At 40.2% G+C, this 19,410-nt stretch overlaps 1 protein-coding gene across 1 annotated transcript; it reads right to left on the reverse strand.

The window, feature by feature from the left end:
* Nucleotides 1–15,956: 15,956 nt before the first annotated feature.
* Nucleotides 15,957–18,848, reverse strand: LOC126426654 (uncharacterized). Its single transcript, XM_050088540.1, has 3 exons — nt 18,286–18,848; nt 17,953–18,087; nt 15,957–17,547 (listed from the first exon to the last, which is right to left on the reverse strand). The coding sequence occupies exons 2-3, from the start codon at nt 18,072–18,074 to the stop codon at nt 15,957–15,959; spliced, it is 1,713 nt and encodes a 570-aa protein (XP_049944497.1). The 5' UTR covers nt 18,075–18,087; nt 18,286–18,848.
* Nucleotides 18,849–19,410: the final 562 nt, after the last annotated feature.

Consider the following 19,410-nt stretch of genomic DNA (forward strand, 5'->3'; position numbering starts at 1 on the left):
CCTCAAACTCTTAGTCATCTCTTCCGGTGACCTATTTGATAGCTCTGTGAGATGAGCTACTGCTCTATTTAATAGATCCACATTTTTTTTGGGGGAAATGTTTTGACGTGTGTGTTGTCTGGTATTTCTTCTTCAGCATCACGTTTTTCTTCTTGTGCATCCGTTTGCTCCACATCAGCATCATGTCTCACTTCTTCTGTATTATCTACATTCTCTCTTTCTTCCTCTGTATCAATGTGCTCCACATCAGCATCATTTAATGTTACAGTATTTTGGGGTCCATGAAGAGGCTCGAGCCAATTTTTTGGGGGGAGGGGGGGGGGCTGCTTGCCCATCGCTATAAAATAATACTTGAGACGAATTTCTTCACTGTTTATAGCCTTGTCACCCATTTCTGATGGATAAACAATACTATCGCAATCAATATGTTTGCATCTCTTGCCTGTATTGCCCTCAAGACAATTACAAGTAAGCACAGCCATGTTGACTACATAGTAGTGGTTCTCTGTACTCTCACTTACAACCAACAGAAAGCCTTCCTGAATCACCATTATTTTACTCAGAATTTCCAGTGTAGGTACCCTAAGGCTGCGTTCACACTGCCGGCCGGGCCGAGCCGAGCCTGGCCGGGCCGCCGCCCGCTTCGATATCAAACACATGGTTTTGAATTGCGGTGTTCACAGTGGCGGCCGGGCCGCGCCGACACGGCGTGAGCCTCCCGGAGCCGAGCCGACGACATTCGGAGTGTTTAATATTGGCGGCGCGAGCCGACCGCAGGCGCGAGCCTGTGGAGCAGCACTACAGCTTCTGCAGTACACGCATCACACGTCTCCCTTCTGCTTTCTTCACAAGTGTGACTGCACACGTCTTTTATTTTAAGGTGTTACACCACATTTCACAATCAGTGAGGAAAAATTACGTTTATTATGATGATACATGCGAAATTACTTTTATTTCATTTATTTAATCTACCGTATTTACATGCATTTACAACAATAGCTTGCCAGCGATGGCGGCATTGCCGCCACTGAATAGTTCGCTTTTACTTGTAAACGGAGGCAGATATGAGTGTCACTGAGGGACGGAAATGTGTCCCTACCAGATGACAATGCATTGTAAAGTCATGTTGTGGCACGTTACTATAAGCTGTTGTCTGTGACATCTTTTTGCGATGTTCTTACTTTAATGAATGCAGAATAACGTATACATGACATTAACTTGTGTCCATCAATTTGGTATCAGAAATTCGGCTAGTATGACAGTAATGATGCAGTTTCCAGATTATGGAACGAAGTAACCAAGGAGTGTGTTTCAGATAGTACGCACAAATATAAATTATTTTCCTTTATAATTTTATTTGTTTTATTTACAGTGAAATGAGATACAAAAAAATACAGTAAATAGCTAAGTACTTTCAATTCCAAAATTTATTTGAGAGGTTTTTTTTAATTATTTTAAGTTGCATTTTTAACGAAATATTCAACAAAAGTCTGGAGAGACGTCTACAGACGTTACAGTAACCTCTGGCGTGCCACAGGGGAGTGTTATGGGACCATTGCTTTTCACAATATATATAAATGACCTAGTAGATAGTGTCGGAAGTTCCATGCGGCTTTTCGCGGATGATGCTGTAGTATACAGAGAAGTTGCTGCATTAGAAAATTGTAGCGAAATACAGGAAGATCTGCAGCGGATAGGCACTTGGTGCAGGGAGTGGCAACTGACCCTTAACATAGACAAATGTAATGTATTGCGAATACATCGAAAGAAGGATCCTTTATTGTACGATTATATGATAGCGGGACAAACACTGGTAGCAGTTACTTCTGTAAAATATCTGGGAGTGTGCGTACGGAACGATTTGAAGTGGAATGATCATATAAAATTAATTGTTGGTAAGGCGGGTACCAGGTTGAGATTCATTGGGAGAGTGCTTAGAAAATGTAGTCCATCAACAAAGGAGGTGGCTTACAAAACACTCGTTCGACCTATACTTGAGTATTGCTCATCAGTGTGGGATCCGTACCAGGTCGGGTTGACGGAGGAGATAGAGAAGATCCAAAGAAGAGCGGCGCGTTTCGTCACCGGGTTATTTGGTAACCGTGATAGCGTTACGGAGATGTTTAATAAACTCAAGTGGCAGACTCTGCAAGAGAGGCGCTCTGCATCGCGGTGTAGCTTGCTCGCCAGGTTTCGAGAGGGTGCGTTTCTGGATGAGGTATCGAATATATTGCTTCCCCCTACTTATACCTCCCGAGGAGATCACGAATGTAAAATTAGAGAGATTAGAGCGCGCACGGAGGCTTTCAGACAGTCGTTCTTCCCGCGAACCATACGCGACTGGAACAGGAAAGGGAGGTAATGACAGTGGCACGTAAAGTGCCCTCCGCCACACACCGTTGGGTGGCTTGCGGAGTATCAATGTAGATGTAGATGTAGATGTAAAAGTGTTCCTGACAGTTTTCGAACGTAATGTGGAATTTCTGTTGAATGTGGCACGAGCTGTCTGCATATCAGCATTGTTACAAAATTTTTCAGCTTCAACATTGCATCCTTCTCTGTCAATGACAATATTATGAAGTAGACAAATGCACTTGACTATGTGATCAGCTACGTCAACGGATGTTTCAGTTTCCTTCCTCAGCAGTCTCCATTTATTGGTCATTATACCAAATGCACATTCAACAACTTTTCTTGCTCTGGAATGCATATCATTGTATAGAATCTTCTCGTTGTCCAAATTTCTGCGAGGAAAAGGTCTCATCAAATTCTCTAATAAGGGGTAAGCTTCATCTCCCAAAATGACGTACGGTAGTTCCTGACACATTCCTTCAAGTCTTGTTGGTGGCGGTAATAACAGCTCCCCATTTGTGAGTTTCTTATATAACATACTTTCTTTAAACACGCCTGCATCAGACTGTTTACCGTAGGCACCAACATCCACAGCTATAAATTTGTAATTTGCATCAGTAACTGCTTGGAGTACAATCGAATAATACTGTTTGTAATTGTAAAACACGCTGCCAGAAAGTTTAGGACATTGGACACGTATGTGCTTCCCGTCTATTACATCGAACACAGTTTGGAAATCCCCATCTCGTATGCATTTCACTGGCAATTTCTTTAAATCGAGAAACAGTTGGCGTTGCTAAATTAATGGGAGCAAGTGACTCCCATATGGCCATACAAACGTCTTTCACCACCACTGATACAGTGGACACTCCTAATCGGAATGACGATGCTAATGCATGAAAGGAGATGCCAGTGGACAGATACCTGAGAAAAAAAATCGTAAAATGTGTTACTCAAGTGTGGTGTTGGGCGAAGTTTTTACAGTTTTGTTTGCACAGTAGATATTTACTTAGTCCATGTCATTTCATAGTTGTACAACAATAAATAATTAAAGAGACATTTTCTTGCACCCTTCTACATTCTTTCAATTAAAATAATGAAATCGAAATGCAAAGATCTGAGAGACAGTTACAGAGAATAACTTGTATAACTTGGCAAAATAAGGTCATGTGATCCAGGGAATAGAATATTAAAATGCAATTCCACTCGGGCTTTGTTCTGACATATGATTTTCCTAAGTTCCAAGAGCTATGCACAGTTCCTTACCAGTGGAAATAGAACCACTGAGTCAAAGGGCATATCAGTCTGTCTATCTTACAAGGTAATCAAAAGAATTCTGTGAGGTCATCAGTGGCTCCACATGATGAACTATCACCACTGCATCATGAAGAAAAAAGAAGAAAATAGTTGGAAGATTCTGAAGGAGTGTATCTGCGATTCTTCGTTGAAGGCACAGCAAGACATTACCCAAAATGACGAAGCTAATTACTTACTAATGATTCTCAGGAGTCCCATAAACTCTCTTCCCCTCAGACGTAACCGTTTGTGAAATTTAAAATACAAAAGCATGACTACAATTAATTGGAGGTAGTGAATGCTGCACAAAGTTCTACTGCAAACCAAAAAGTGTGTACTAACGAATCTTACCTTATCGTTATACACAATTTCTCTTTTGCTGTTATACTTCTGCGAAAGTTTGTGTTCTGTTTCGAAATTTTGTCTTGAATGTTCTGCAGCACATACTGAAATGTATTATGATTCATTCTGTAATATGAATAAAATTTTTCAGGATAGTTTTTAAGTTCTTCATGTAAAGAAAAAAACTCTCCTAAATGTCTGTCGCTATTTATGGGATGAATCCATAACCTCTTAGTTCTTATGTACTTCAAAACTCGACGGGTTACTGCAGAGTCAAAACAATACCGATAAAAGAGTGAAGACATTGTTCTACACGACAGCACAGACTAGCTAAAGGCGAGCAGCTGTTGACTGCAGCTGCGTTTTCTACTGACTTGCTTGTGAGCTGTCGAAGGATGGGGATTTTTTTTAATTTATTTGGCATTCGGCAACTAACAGCCATTTAGCCAAAGAGTGGGGATTACCTTGACGGTGCAACGCAGCCCGCCAAGGAAGGAAAAAAACAATGAAGAACAATGAAACGCACATCTGTGTCGATCTGCAGTAGTTTCATTAACTGTCCATTATTTTTTTCTGTCAAAGTAGACAAAGAGACTACAGAATTGCGCTTCAGTTTCTGCAGTAAACGTATCACAAATCTCCAGTTTGTTTTTGTGATTAGTTTTACACCAAATTTTATCAGACCTATGTCATTGACACTTCTACCTGTACGTGTACTAAACCGAGCCGTAACCGCGCGAACTCCGTGGCTTGCTGACGCGGCACTGACGCCTCTGAATATCTCGCATTACTTGTAACCAGAGACAGATATAAGTATCATTATCATTTCAAAAACTTTTTGGTACTTTTAGCTACATTTCATTCCCAACAATGTATGGTCTAAAACGGATCTAACAGTAAGCTACCCGCTACATAACTTTTTCATTGCAAGATATGTAAATCAAGTGCACAACGTTGACAAATAGCATCATTTCACAATGACTGTTAAGAAATATGGAAAGATAAATGATTCAATACGAAGCTAAGATGTTATACTACCACGTGTACAAGAATCAGATTCTTTAGCCGCATACTTTCTTCAAAATCGGTTGGGAAGCGCTACGAAACTAAGAAATCACGCGAAACGAAAAGTAGACTTTTTCTTTTTCCACGACGTAAGTAACGCTTTTAAGGAAAAAATAAGTTCATAAAACGATGTGGCGCAGTCTTATATACCGCTAAGAATTTTTAAAACATGAAAATCGGAGAAGTGGATTTTTCCCCCATTTCGCCGTCCCGGCTCGGCGCGGCGCGCAATGTGAATGCACTACTCGTCGGCCTGAGCTGGCTAGGCACGAGCCGAGCCAGTACGCGTCAGCCCGGCCCGGCCGGCAGTGTGAACGCTAATGGTCCCGTGGAAAGATTTCAGGCTTACTCTGTTAGCATCATCAAGCAGCTTCATCTCAAAATAAGAATTCACACTTGTGAGTATGGTGTCAACCATCTGCACTACATTTACCACTTTTGTTTTCTCAAAAATGTAGTCTTTCAAAATCCTCATGAACGCTTCACTGAAGTTATTAGTGTGGTGCCCCTGTATCAAAATATGCGTTCGATAAGGAAGTGCCCAATACCTATCTAAGTATGTTTGATAACTGATGTGTTTCTCACATATATTTGCTTTAGCTACATTATAACTATCTGTAACTTCATCTTTGGTTTTTGAATACATGATTTTTTTAAAGCCTTTAAAGTACTGCATTTGCTTGTCCTACAGTATTCCATGTTTGGTTTTTATAAGCCACCGCCACACTGCCTGCATCACATGGAAAATGCACAATAAGATTGTTGAACGGGGAAATGATCTTATAATGGCATTTTGTTCCGATTTGCAGTCATCAGTCAAAAAGACATGTGGTCCGTCAATGTTCCCCCCCAAAATATCTTTTCCTACTATCTCTTTTAATATTTGGAAGCCTATTTGCAAAACTTCACAGCTTTCTGGTGAAGTTACTATAATTCCCTGTGGTAAACCTCCATATGCACTGGGTGTGAGTAACACAAAAACTCTACTACCATTGTGGTCTAAAGATCCCATCGAATCAATGAAGACCATTTCTGGTGCCATCTCTTTACACATATGTACTTTCTTCATCAACGGTGAGCAAATGCTGAAAATAAAATACATTAACATTAATATTGACAGATTGCAAAACTCTGCAGATAGCATAAGCCTATATCCAAATCAACATATTTAAAGGGGAAGCTAAATGAGCCTAAAATAAGGATATGTGCAGATTGGAGGAATGGATAATGGCAGCTATGCTATGTGTGTACAGACAAAAATTTCTAAAAGGGTGTGGAAGTATTAAGGAACAACTACAACGGGAGTTAGGGGATTACCGGGGAGGTTTCAGACCATGGATAAGCTGTGCAGAGCAGATCACTGGTTTCAAAACTTTAGTGGGATACTACGAGGGCCGTTCAGAAAGTAACCTCCGGTTGATTTAAAAAAACACACCAAGTTAAATAAAAATATTTTAATATACACATCTTACAACTACATCTTTGCACTATTTTTCTACATAGTCTCCATAGCGATTGAGGCACTTATCGTATCTCTTCACAAGCTTTGAAATTCCTTCTGCATAAAAATCACCCGCTTGTGCCTGGAGCCAGCCTGTGACCGCATCTTTGAGCTCTTCGTCGTCATCAAACCGCTGTGACCCGAGCCATTTCTTGAAATGCATGAAGAGGTGATAATCACTTGGCGCCAGGTCTGGGCTGTAAGGTGGATGGTTGATAACGTCCCACTTGAAGGACTCAAGAAGGGCCGTTGTTCCGCGAGCAGAGTGAGGACGGGCGTTATCGTGCGAAAAAACGATACCGGAAGTCAGCATACCACGGCGTTTGTTCTGTATAGCCCGTCGTAACTTTTTTATTGTTTCACAGTACACGTCTTGATTAATGGTCGTACCACGTTCCATGAATTCAAACAACAACACTCCTTTGGCATCCCAAAACACCGTTGCCATCAGTTTTCTGGCAGAAAAATCTTGCGAGGCTTTTCTTGGTTTGGTAGGCGAATTTGAATGTGCCCACATCTTTGATTGTTCTTTTGTCTCAGGGTTCACGTACTTAATCCAGGTTTCGTCACCGGTCACGATTCTGTTTAACAATGGTTCTCCTTCGTCCTCATAACGTGACAGAAAGTCTAATGCAGAGGCCATTCTTTGAGTTTTGTGGTGGTCGGTAAGAATTTTGGGCACCCATCGTGCACAGAACTTACCGTAACCCAATCTTGCTGTCACTATCTCGTACAAGAGAGTCTTAGAAATCTGTGGAAAACCAGTAGACAACTCCGACATTGAGAAACGTCGATTTTCACGAACTTTTGCATCAACTGTCTGAACGAGTTCGTCAGTCACCAATGATGGTATACCACTCCTCTCTTCATCATGAACGTTTTCTCGTCCACTTTTAAATAAACGTACCCATTCACGGACAACTCCTTCACTCATAATTCTTGGTCCGTACACGGCACAAAGCTCCCGATGAATAGCTGCTGCAGAATATCCTTTGGCTGCAAAAAACCTTATGACAGCACGCACTTCACATTTGGCGGGGTTTTCTATTGCAGCACACATTTCAAACTGCCACAAAAACTAAACTAGCGCAGGTACGGAGTTCACTCGACCACGGCTTGATGCCGACTGACCTGATGAGTGCGTGAACGCACAGATGGCGTCGCTACTCCCCCCACAACCCGCACTGTGACCAATCGGAGGTTACTTTCTGAACCGCCCTCGTATATGAAACTGAAGAAACCTCAGGCAATAACATTGGAAGACTTTGTGTCTGTCTCCATAGATGTTCAGTATTAACAATTAAAGGAATCTCAGACTACATACAAAACTAATTAAACTAATATCATTTACTCTAAGAAACATCAAAAGTAAACTTTACAGAAGAGATTAATGAACTGTGCACTGGAATATAAAGTGTGAGAATGGTACGAACATAACCCAAACAATATTAAGTACTCCAGAATGATTCTCATTCTGGAGACATCCCCTAGGCTGATGCTAAGCCATGTCTCCGCAGTATCCTTTCTTTCAGGCGTGCTAGTTCTGCAGGTTCGCAGGAGAGCTTCTGTAAAGTTTGGAAGGTAGGAGGCAAGGTACTGGCAGAAGTAAAGCTGTGAGGATGGGGCGTGAGTCGTGCTTGGGTAGCTCAGTTGGTAGAGCACTGGCCTGCGAAAGGCAAATGTCCCGAGTTCGAGTCTCGGTCGGGCACACAGTTTTAATCTGCCAGGAAGGTTTTTAATATTAAGTATTGCAAATGGGTCATTCCACACCAAGTGGACCAATGATCCCCACTGTATCATTTCAAAATGTAAAGCAATTTCATGGGAGGTTTCCACAATGTCTTGGGTGGAATTTACGACGTGCAAGGAATAACTTTTATGAAAGGTTCTGGTAAGTTACATGCTCATGCTTTTGTATAATGAAAGAACATTTTGTACTGAGGAAGAATAGTTTAGTGATTAGATTTCTAAATACATCTGGTGACTGCTGCACTTCCTCAAAAATGGCAGAAAATTCATTGTGCTACTTGGAGAGTCCATAACAGCCATAAATCATACCTCTATGCATGCATCTGCAAAACTGATGATTATGTGTAGAGGTTTTTTGAGTCCATGTTGTTTAATCATTCTGATCTTGCTGTATCTAAGAAGGGTATTCTTTAAGCTTCGGGAGCTATAAAGTTTATAATTTTAGACCCAATGCGTGCTTCTGGATGTAATGATCCCAAAAAGATTTTTCTTGGCATTATTGATAACATAGCCAAAACATTTCTACCACTGTTGAACAAATATAATTAATTTTCTTTAAATTGCAACTTCCCCGCTGGTGTCCATTTTGTGATTAACTGGCTCTCAGAATGTCTCCGTGATAAGTGGAGCGAGGGGTTGTGGATAGAATCTGTGAGTGGTCTGTTACCGGTATAAATAATGAAAGCCCAAACTTCAATGTTGTCACAAAACCGATGGATAGCCTCATACCTAGTGAGGAGCTTTGTTGCAAATGCTAATCACTTGCCTTTGTGAGATGGATAATTTTTGTGAAAAGAAGTGAAGGGACTGAGAATGTTACCAATGTGTTGTTGAAGGACAGCACCAATGCAAGGGTCACTAGCTTTGGACGTGATGGACAGGTGAGCATGACACGGGATGTGTTAATGTGACAGCATTAGCCGATACCTGTTTGGGGGCAGAAAAGGACTGGTGCACGAGTTTTGTCCACACAACTTTCTTCTTCCCTGCGGTGTATTTTCCTGCAAAAGTGTCTGTAAGGGGTGTCTGAATACCCGATGCCGGGGGGATGTGCTCATGATGGAAGTTGCACAACCCAAGAAAATGGTGTTGCACAATCCGAGATTTCTCATGGTTGATTTCCACATCGTGCAAATCTAAAGCTGTGTGCACCACAGTCAAGTGTTTATTGTGCTCCTTGGGAGAGGTTAAGAAAATCGGGATATAATCTAGGTATGCATAGCTAAAAGGCACTTTGAGAAGAATGGAGTTAATGAACCTTAGAATAGGTATACTCATGGGTGGTAGCCAGTAGAAAATGACTGTCAAACTGGCAATGAATTTCCCAAGATTATTGACAGACAGTTCACTTTTGGGTTTGTTGTCAATAGAGCAGTCTTTCTACCAAACCTCCATAAAGTCTGAAAGCTGGTAAGAATTTATAAGCTGTATCGCATTACATTTCTCTTTGAGATTGCAATCTGTACCATCCATCACCAAAATTGTTTATCAGTTTTGTTTGTATGCTTCATTTATTCAATAGTAAAGAAATTCCTTAATTTCTTTGAATAATGTTTAAGAACTACTGAACTCTGTAAATTATATTTTAATGAAAATTGTTTATATATGAAAAAACACTGACAGATGGGACATGTTGCTTGCAATGAATGGTGCAATTTATATGAGACAGTTAAGTTAAAACCTATCCCCTAAAGCATCAAAGCAGATCATGTCCTTTCTGCTTTACTATCTTTGAAGAATGTTAAGAAAATGGATGACAAAGGGAGATCAAAGTAATATCATAATCGTCTGAAATCTGATGAGGTCAATGAAGTAATAGGAGGAGGACAGAAAGGAAGAAAGCAACAAGTATTAAGGAAAAACAGGCTCTCTTAAGGAAACATGTAGCTTTGAAAATGGAAAAACAAGAAAAAAAGGCTAAGAAAGCAAAAATGCTGGTTGGAAAAGAGAGAGAAGTCCACTGGAAGTAGTACCTCATTCACTTCAAGTTTAGGATCCCATAAGTGTCTTCAAAGGCTGGGAAAGGCTGTATAAATGGATATAAGCACAGTTGTCAATGATACTCACAAAAAGAGAATAATTCTTAACAAGTACACTGCAATCACAGGCCAGAAATAGCAGCTACACTGTTTTCAGAGCCAACTGTCAAAGAAATTAAAAACAGTATGTCCAGGATCACTGAAGAAATAAAACAGATGATTTGTGATTTTTTTTTTCTTTAATGTTATTTTACAATCAGCAGGAAAGCGAGACGCGAGGTCTGCTAAGAACTACTGTACAGGTAACATCAAGTTCACCACAAGGGCTATATGATGCTTACTGTTAATAGAGGCATATGAAGTCTTTAAACGATAAACTGGAAATGTCATAAAGGGTACCAACTTTGTCCCGTGTACGTTCTGCCTGTTTCAGATACTCCACATAACGAGTGTGTTTGCCAACCATGCTAACTTTAATTACCTGTTGGTGTAAGTAGTGTGTGCTTAAGCTTTCCTAATACTAGCTAACACTTGTTTCCTCTAATTTCTTGTGACATGGAGAAAGTGTCCTGTATCTTAGGAGACTGCGATACTTGCGGTGAAATCTGTGATCTTTTCAGTTTCTTCCTGAAGGGAAGGTGTTGACAAGAATCAGTTTGTCAAATCAAAGAGGGAAAATAAAAACCTAGTCCTTTTAAACGTAAGTGGCACTCTACATGAATTGATCTCTGAAAATGAAGATTAGGTTCCAGTATTCCAAAAATTTCTCTTATAAACAATGTTCAAGCTGCTGAATTAAGAAAAAAAACTTAATACCAGTGAAATACAATGTGTTCTGCTGATAGATTCTGCAGAAAACTACTCACTTTCCCAGGGCAAAATACAATCAGCATATTGCTGTTACACACAAGTGAGTATCTTCAACACAAACTGAAAGATAAACTACCAGAACAGTGAAACAATCTTTGTCTCCTTTGATGGAGCACTGCTTCCCAATTTAAAAATAAATTCATCTGGAGCCCATTACAATATTCTAAAGATGACACTTGGAATTACTGAAGACTGGGATACTACCCCCCCTTCCTCCCCCCCCCCCTGGTCTGCTTTGACCAACGTCATAACGTCATCAACAGCATGACGAAACCACCTTTATCGATCACAACAACATTCCCACGAATCGTGTACATGCAAACAGCACGCAAATTATTGTGAAATACACAGAAGTGAAACTAGTGGGACAACTGCGGAAATCAGGGGGTTTTGCTTGGTCGCGGACACCACAATCTAACCAAAAACTACAAATCTTAGCACAATGTGAGATGCAAATCCTCAACAAAACCCACCAGTACCCCAAACTACAATAGAATTATACAGGGTGATTCAAAAATGCATGTAAATATTTCAAGGGTGTATTTGTGAGGTAAATATAAGACAAAAATGTTCTATACAATTTTTTCCATACTTGGCTTATTACAGAGTTATGAACAAAACAGGATAAGACATTCAATACAACGTAAGGTATTTAATTCCCAGAGTTCACAGTTTAATTACAGTGCATTTGGACTAACAACGCAAACTGATAAATAAACGTGACGTAACAAACTGAAACAATTCCTCGCGAACACTGTATTAATTTAGGTCCTGTTGATTGAACTACAGCAATGCACAATAACTAAGGAAAATTGAAGCATTTTACAGACTGTACTGTACTGTACTGTATTTGCACAAATCTTAATGCAATGCATGTTCAAAATGCTGTCCCTGAACTTGCAGACAGACCCGTGCTCGTCGCATCGATGATCTCTGCACATTACACAGTCCGTTCAACTCTCCACGAATAATTTCACAACCACCTTCAATTCTTTGTTGTAGCACTTCTCTGTTCGGTACTGCAGAAGAATACACCAATGTCTTTAGTCGGCCCCATAAATAAAAGTCTAAAGGGTTCAGGTCAGGTGATCTGGCTGGCCAAGCAATTGGTCCTCCGCGACCTATCCATCGATGTGGATACGCAGAATTGAGGTACGCCCTTACGTTGCGGCTGTAATGGGCGGGAGCACCATCGTGCATAAACCACATGGTGGCTCGTGTTGCAAGAGGGACATCCTGTAACAATCCAGGCAATTCTCCCTCCAAAAATTCGCAGTACGCGTGCCCATTCAGCCTTGGAGGCAGAACATGAGGTCCGAGTAAGTAATTCCCCACAATACCACACCAAATGTTTATGGAGAATTGATGTTGATATCCACGCACAATTCTCGCGCCAGGATTCTCGACAGCCCACTGGTGCATATTATGCGAATTGATTACACCCGCACGAGTAAACATGGCCTCATCTGTGAATAATATCCGCCGAATGAACATTGGATCATTCAAATGACGCTCTTGTAACCACTGGCAGAATTGCTGACGGCGAGGATAGTCTTCAGGTGTCAATTCGTGCACTTTTTGCACGTGAAATGGATGCAACTGTTGTCTCCGAAGCAGCCGCCATACAGTAGATTGTGGAAGTCGTACAGCTGCACTAATTTGTCTCGTACTGATAGATGGATCTTGGTCTACCAGGTCCAAAACATGTTCCTCGACGTTCACTGCATGCTCAAGTGGTCGACCTGAATGTGGCCCAGGACGAATGCCATACTCCCGCATACGTCTGTCCACAGATACAAACGTCTGATGACTTGGTAACCGTCTTCCTGGAAACAGCTCACTGTACCTTCGTCTTGCTGCAAGTGCATTTCCATCTGCTGCACCATACACAAGGTGCATATCAGCATACTCACTGTTTGAGTACATCATGTGCACAAAACCTTTAGCCTTCCGACGATGAATGAACGACAGGACGTACTTTTCCGTTACCAACAACATCAGCGCCATCTTCCGTACAGTAGGAGTAAACATCACGTGCAAACAAAAACAAACACTATTCATGCAGTTTCGAATCAACTGTTGGGAGATACATATGTGAATTACGTATCAGAATATGGCATCCTGCTGCTTGCACTGCCGTCGTTTTGATACGGACATGACTTTCGTATTTAACGATAACTCTGGAATTAAACGTTTATGGAAAAACATTTATAGAACATTTTTGTCTTATATTTACCTCACAAATACACCCTTAAAATATTTACATGCATTTTTGAATCACCCTGTATAGGTCAATTGAAATCCAGGGTACCAGAAACCTAGCTCCCTCTCTAAAACCTCCAACCCCCCACCACCCAACCCAACTGCAATGGCCAATACTCGAAGAATTATATCAACCCAACACCAAAAAATTAACATTACTGGTATCTTAAACTCCAGTGCACAAACACAGGTAAACTGAATACCAGAAACATCCTCCCTCCCTCCCTCAAAACAACTGAAATAGCAAGTAAAATAGCAAGGAGAGTCTGGTTATGGTGTCAACAGCTTTTACACGACTTGCAGAAATTCATAACAGCATGATTAATCACGGAATGCAGTGATGACATAAACTACAATCCTTAGGTACACAACCAATTAGAAACATTTCAAATATGATTAGGAATCAGCATTAGTTACATTTGAAGAATGTATTAATGGTTCAGACAAAGAATATTGTTTAAAAGCAATAGAAGAAGAGATCTTGTTGTTATGTTTTTTACCACCAAAAATCAATTGTTACTTCATTTAGTAACACATCATGCAAGATAGCCACAATCTCAACAAGGATATAGATCTTTAAAGGGAAAGAGAAAAATTTCCATGTGTGAAAGTTGAAATGAAATGAAATGGCATGTGACGAGGGCCTCCCGTCGTGTAGACCGCTCGCCTGGTGCAAGTCTTTCAATTTGACGCCACTTTGGCGACTTGGGCGTCGATGAGGATGAAATGATGTAAAAATCATTTCTCTATGGGAAGCTATATGAAGAGATTAACACTTTAAATTTCCATATCATGAAGCCATAAGAAGTCTTTTGTATTTGTCATGTAAAACGAGACCAGATCTTGGATTTACAGTCAATTATAAGGGCCCCTTCACAGAAGACCCCTTAGAAAAGGGTTTACCACACTGTAAAAAGACCTCAGATACCTACTAAATTCCAAAAATTGTGGCCTTTTATGTAATAAAAAAGCAGGTGATACTGTTCATCTACGTGTCTGTTGTGATGCTGACAATACCCAAGATTTAATAGACAGGAAGAGTAAAAGTGCATACGTTGTTCTTTATATTAGTGCTCCGATCATTTGAAGTTCCAAGAAGCAAAGTGTGGCAACAGCAACTTGATCAACTTAAGCAGAATACATTTCGGCAGTAGAATGTATCTGAGAAATCAAACACAAGACCCTATTACAAAAGTTAATCAGAAGCAGAGTTACAAAAGTTAATCAGAAACAGAGTGAAGATCATTGTTCATGTAGATAATCATGGTATTATTCAAATGATCAAATCAGGATAGTTAGTTAGACAAAGGAAACATGTGAAATTTCACAATGTTAGTGAATAGTACAGAGAAAGTTTGAGATAAAGTATTGTTGTACAGAGGTATGATTACAAAAATACTAACCAAAGCTCTTCCGAGACCAAAGTTTGAGAAATTTGAAAATGCTAATTTGAAGCGATTACCATAACTCATTGGTCCCAAAAAAAATATTAAGTGGCAACAGTTTATTGTGTGATTGAACAAAATTGGGAAAGGGGAGATATTGAAAGTGTTAAACAGGTAAAATACTATGCCTACTGTGTGCATTTTTAAGGGTTGGCAATCATAAAAAAAGATGTGCTAAAAATATCTACGAGTTGTGTATAGTAGGTTGTTACAGAACATATAAAATTCGGTAGTGTAAAATGTGTGTGTCTCTTATTACATTCACAATGAAGTGAAAATAATATAGCAAGCCACTGCAGAACTGCCATAGTCTCAGGATGAATAACATCCTATGTCTATTAATTATGTGGATGCAGTTGACACTTGCCACACAGTGAGTACTCCACTAGCAATTCTCGGAGATTTGCCGTTCCAGGCTTGTATGAAATACCAAAAGGGGTTCATTGCGTTATGTGAGGTGGAATGCATTTGCAGCTCAATTCATCTTCAACCCAACTAATACAGCTGATATTTAGAGAATACCGTAAAATGGGGTTACTTTGTGACAAGTTTTGCATGTTTTCACTCGTACACTGATCAATTTTTAACATAAACTGAAACGGATGGCATCATAAGATAGCTACAACCTTCCTTTACAAGATTATGTCTTCAAAAAATTTGTATCTTTTTTTATGAACGACTATATAAAGGGAAAACTCTGTCACAAAGTCACCCCACCCTGTGGGGTGACTTTGTGACAACATTGTTTTTGGGTTACAAAGTATGGGAAAAAAATAATGTCACAATTTTGACCAATCAAAAAGTATATTTAATCAATGTACATGTGTTTGATGCTTTGGTAGAGCTACATCATTTTTACAAGTGATGAAAAAGGAGCTCCCTAATGTAGATTTTTCACCTCAAAGAACCCTCGCTTTCCTACCGGTCTTGGGGGGTCGATAGTGTACAAAACTTCTTCTTTGGAGTACAGAATAGCATCTTCTTTAGTAGGCCACTTCCAGAACATCTTGGTCCTCTCCATAACGCTGACAATGTAGCCCTCTTGTTTTTCTTCAGTCACCCTTCCTGGAAAAAGTTTCCCTTCAAAGTTCACCACTACAAAATCATCCACTTTGAAAACGTTTTTTTTTCAGGAGCCATGCTGTCGATTCCGAAGACGTCTTTATCATTTGGAATCACTTTTGTGGGAGACATTTCAGGTTCTGAATACTCCAAACAGCTGAAAGATTCATCCAGCACGTCGGGGTCACTGGGATCTTCATCCGTCCAGTTCCTCTCTCTGCTGTTGTCTTCATCTGAAGAGCTTTCTCCAGACATCTCACCTGCCAGTACAGCCTTTTCCTTGGATCCGCTGGGTCTGGAGGAAGTGTTGGCTTTTGTGTTCTTCCCTTTCGGCTGTTCCGCCCTACTGGCTTCGATTTCGGCACTGGAGATACTTCTGCCTGCTGGAACAGTGAGCCTTCTCCTTCTCTTGGGGGCCCGGCATCCTGTAACCTCTTCTCTCTTCTTCTGCAGTTCTTCTATGAAGATCTCACCAACCACTCCTGATAAGGACTGTAGGCTCTCTTCCAAGACGGCCTTCGGGAGTCTTTGGAGGACTTCCATTTTGTCAAGCGGAAAAATCCCAGTCTTCCTAAATCCTGACTGGAGATTTTTTATGATGTTCTCCTGCAGCTTGTCCATCATTTTCTTTAACAGACCAGGCAGTTCATCTTTTGGAACTGATGTGCACCGGCTACCAGATGTCGATTGCTTCCAATCTGACAAAATTTCACACCAAATCAGTTTTAGAACTCTGAATATGGCAACATCTAGCGGTTGCAGTAGATATGTTGCATTTGGTGGGAGTGCGATAAATTTTATCCCATACTTTTCGCAGAGTCTAATAACCTCTAGGTTAATATGCGAACTCAAATTATCGCCAATAAGAACTTTTTGGCCATCTTGTTGTTTCAGTATGGGGAGCATAAGATTGATGAACCAGTCCTCAAACACTTGGTGATCAAACCATCCAGATTTAGTACGATTGTAGCGGGCTCCTTCAGGTCCATTTTCGGTCCAGGTCGACCACATGTTCTCGGCCTTGTAATTTACGTATAGTGGAGCCAACTGTCCTGCGGCGTTCCCACAGACCATAATCGAAGTACACGCTTTGGAACAATTTTGTATCCGCTCTGGATATTTTGCTCCTCTTCTGACCAACACTTTTTTGCTTCCCGGATCGTCCTGGACGTTCGTTTCGTCGTAATTCCAAATTTTTTCTGGCGGAATACCCTCTAACTCCTTCTCTAAATGCTCAAAATATGAGTCAATCACTTCAGTATCAGTCACAGCTCTTGCATATGTGATATTTTTGGCGACACGTTCGGAGAGAACATACTTATGCCGCTTCATAAATGACATGGCCCACTCTCTCCCAGGAAAGTTTCCATTTCCAAACACAGGAACTTTTCTTCCGGTTCGATCTAGATATGATTTGACGACACAGCGCAAATCAAGTAATGTCATTGGGAAACCATAAGATGCCATTGCAATGGAATGAGCAACGAATGTATCCTCTTCTTCTTTTGTAAAAATAGGTTGACCCCCATGCTGTCTTTTAGGTTTGACTGTCTCTGAGTTTGAGGTGGTCGAACGTTTTATCTCTTTGGTTTTGTTCCACAATGTGTTTCGATGAATATTGAACCTAAAAGCAGAGAAAAAGAACGTATAAAACATATATACCAGTATGGTATAATTCAGAAAAAAATACCATACCTTTTAAAAGATGTTTAATAGAAAAAATGCCAAAAATATCAGAATTTTACGAAGGTAGGTTTAAAATTTGCATAAATGCTTCCTTTACAAATGCCAGAAGTTGCAAATTGGTGCAAAAACCCGTTTTATGACAGTAAAGTTTGTAACAAAATAAAGGAATGTAGGTAACTTCCTGGTGTACATAGCTGTATTTTGCTCCCTATTCAAGCAGAAGAATTCGCTTAAAAACGCCAAACAGGTGGTCATCTAAACGTCTATTTTAGCCTTACAGTATCCAATAAAACGTTTACTTCCTGTGTGACAGTGTATGAAAAATTAAAGAACTGCCACTAACCTTTCAGATGCTGCTCGCAGGGTCATTTTCTTTGTTAAAACCAATTTAACGGCTTTATCTAACGTCTCTGGAGAGTAATTTCTATAGGCTCTTGCACCCAACTTCCTTTTATAAGACCTCATCTTCTTTTCAGTGCTTGAAAGACAAAAAAACGTGATAAAATATAACCTAAAACCATGGTGGGGTGACTTTGTGACAAGTTGGGGTGTCACAAAGTCGCCACACAAAGTGCGTGCATTTCAGTTTTTGTCTCATATGTTCAACAAACATGGCTTGATTTAATCGATATTCTACAATAATTTGCCCAACATATTAACAAACAAATGTACATACCTGTTTTAGTTGCGTCCTTAACATAAACGTTTTCACAATATAAAGTTTCCCTCGTTTTACGAAAACGTAAATAACAGCGTTTCTAAGCAACGGCGTCGGAAGGAACTATGCGTGTGCAGAAGCTTCACCCTGCTGCCGCTACGTGGCGTGGCATGTCTGACAAACGAAATGCGTGGTTCAGCTCTTTCCTGAGACGAGCGGTCGCGGCGCGAGATTTAAAATACGAAAACTCGATCCCTTGTCACAAAGTCACCCCACCAGTCACAAAGTCGCCCCATTTTACGGTACCAGTAACTTAGGCCTACTTAAGTTACAAAGTAGAATAAATTGAAGATGCATAAGTAAACAATACCAAGTAAAGGGGCTTTAAATGCTGCAGTATAGAGGAAAATACAACCAGTAAGAACAACAATTGGGTAGAAATATCTTTCTCTGGACATCTGATGAACAGGAAACACAATTAGTAGGACAATAATAGAGAAACTGTGGAATAGTAAGAGCAACATTAAATAGATTACAGAATTTCAGGAAGATTTAAGGCAATTCCAATTACATAACATGGTTTAAAAAAAACACTGACAACGCCACAGTACTGCAAAAAACTCGAGGGAATATTGGACACAACAAAAAAAACATAATCGGAATGATTAAGCTGAATGTCAGTCTTAATACATTGAAGTGCGCTAGCAAGTGAATGACCCTTTTGAAACAGAGATATCAATGTTTCCTGAACTTCACGAGACGGCTTTCTATATTTCAATGAAGCAGCACTGTCAATGCTGTGATTATGGTTCAGTGTCAGTTTCACTTCACATGGCATTCGTCTATAAATAATAATATATAAAGTTTCCTCGATACTTATAGGAGGGAGTGCACAACATGAATTTTTATCATCATTTTCGATGGGCAGGTGGTGAGGATGCACTGCAGTCTCATGAACTGTTTTGGAAACTGTGTTATGATGGCAGAACATCAACTGCCTCAAAATGAGGTGTTTAGTTGACTGTGTTTCAGATGACCTGATACTGTAAGTTGTTTTAGTTTTCTCATAAAGTAGTGTCAACCACTCTTTAAATTCATCTCTTGATGTCGCAGCCATTAGGAATTGTATGCTTTCCACTTGTG

This window comes from Schistocerca serialis, chromosome 11 (genome assembly GCF_023864345.2).
Source record: "Schistocerca serialis cubense isolate TAMUIC-IGC-003099 chromosome 11, iqSchSeri2.2, whole genome shotgun sequence".
NCBI classification, from domain to species: Eukaryota; Metazoa; Arthropoda; class Insecta; order Orthoptera; family Acrididae; genus Schistocerca; species Schistocerca serialis.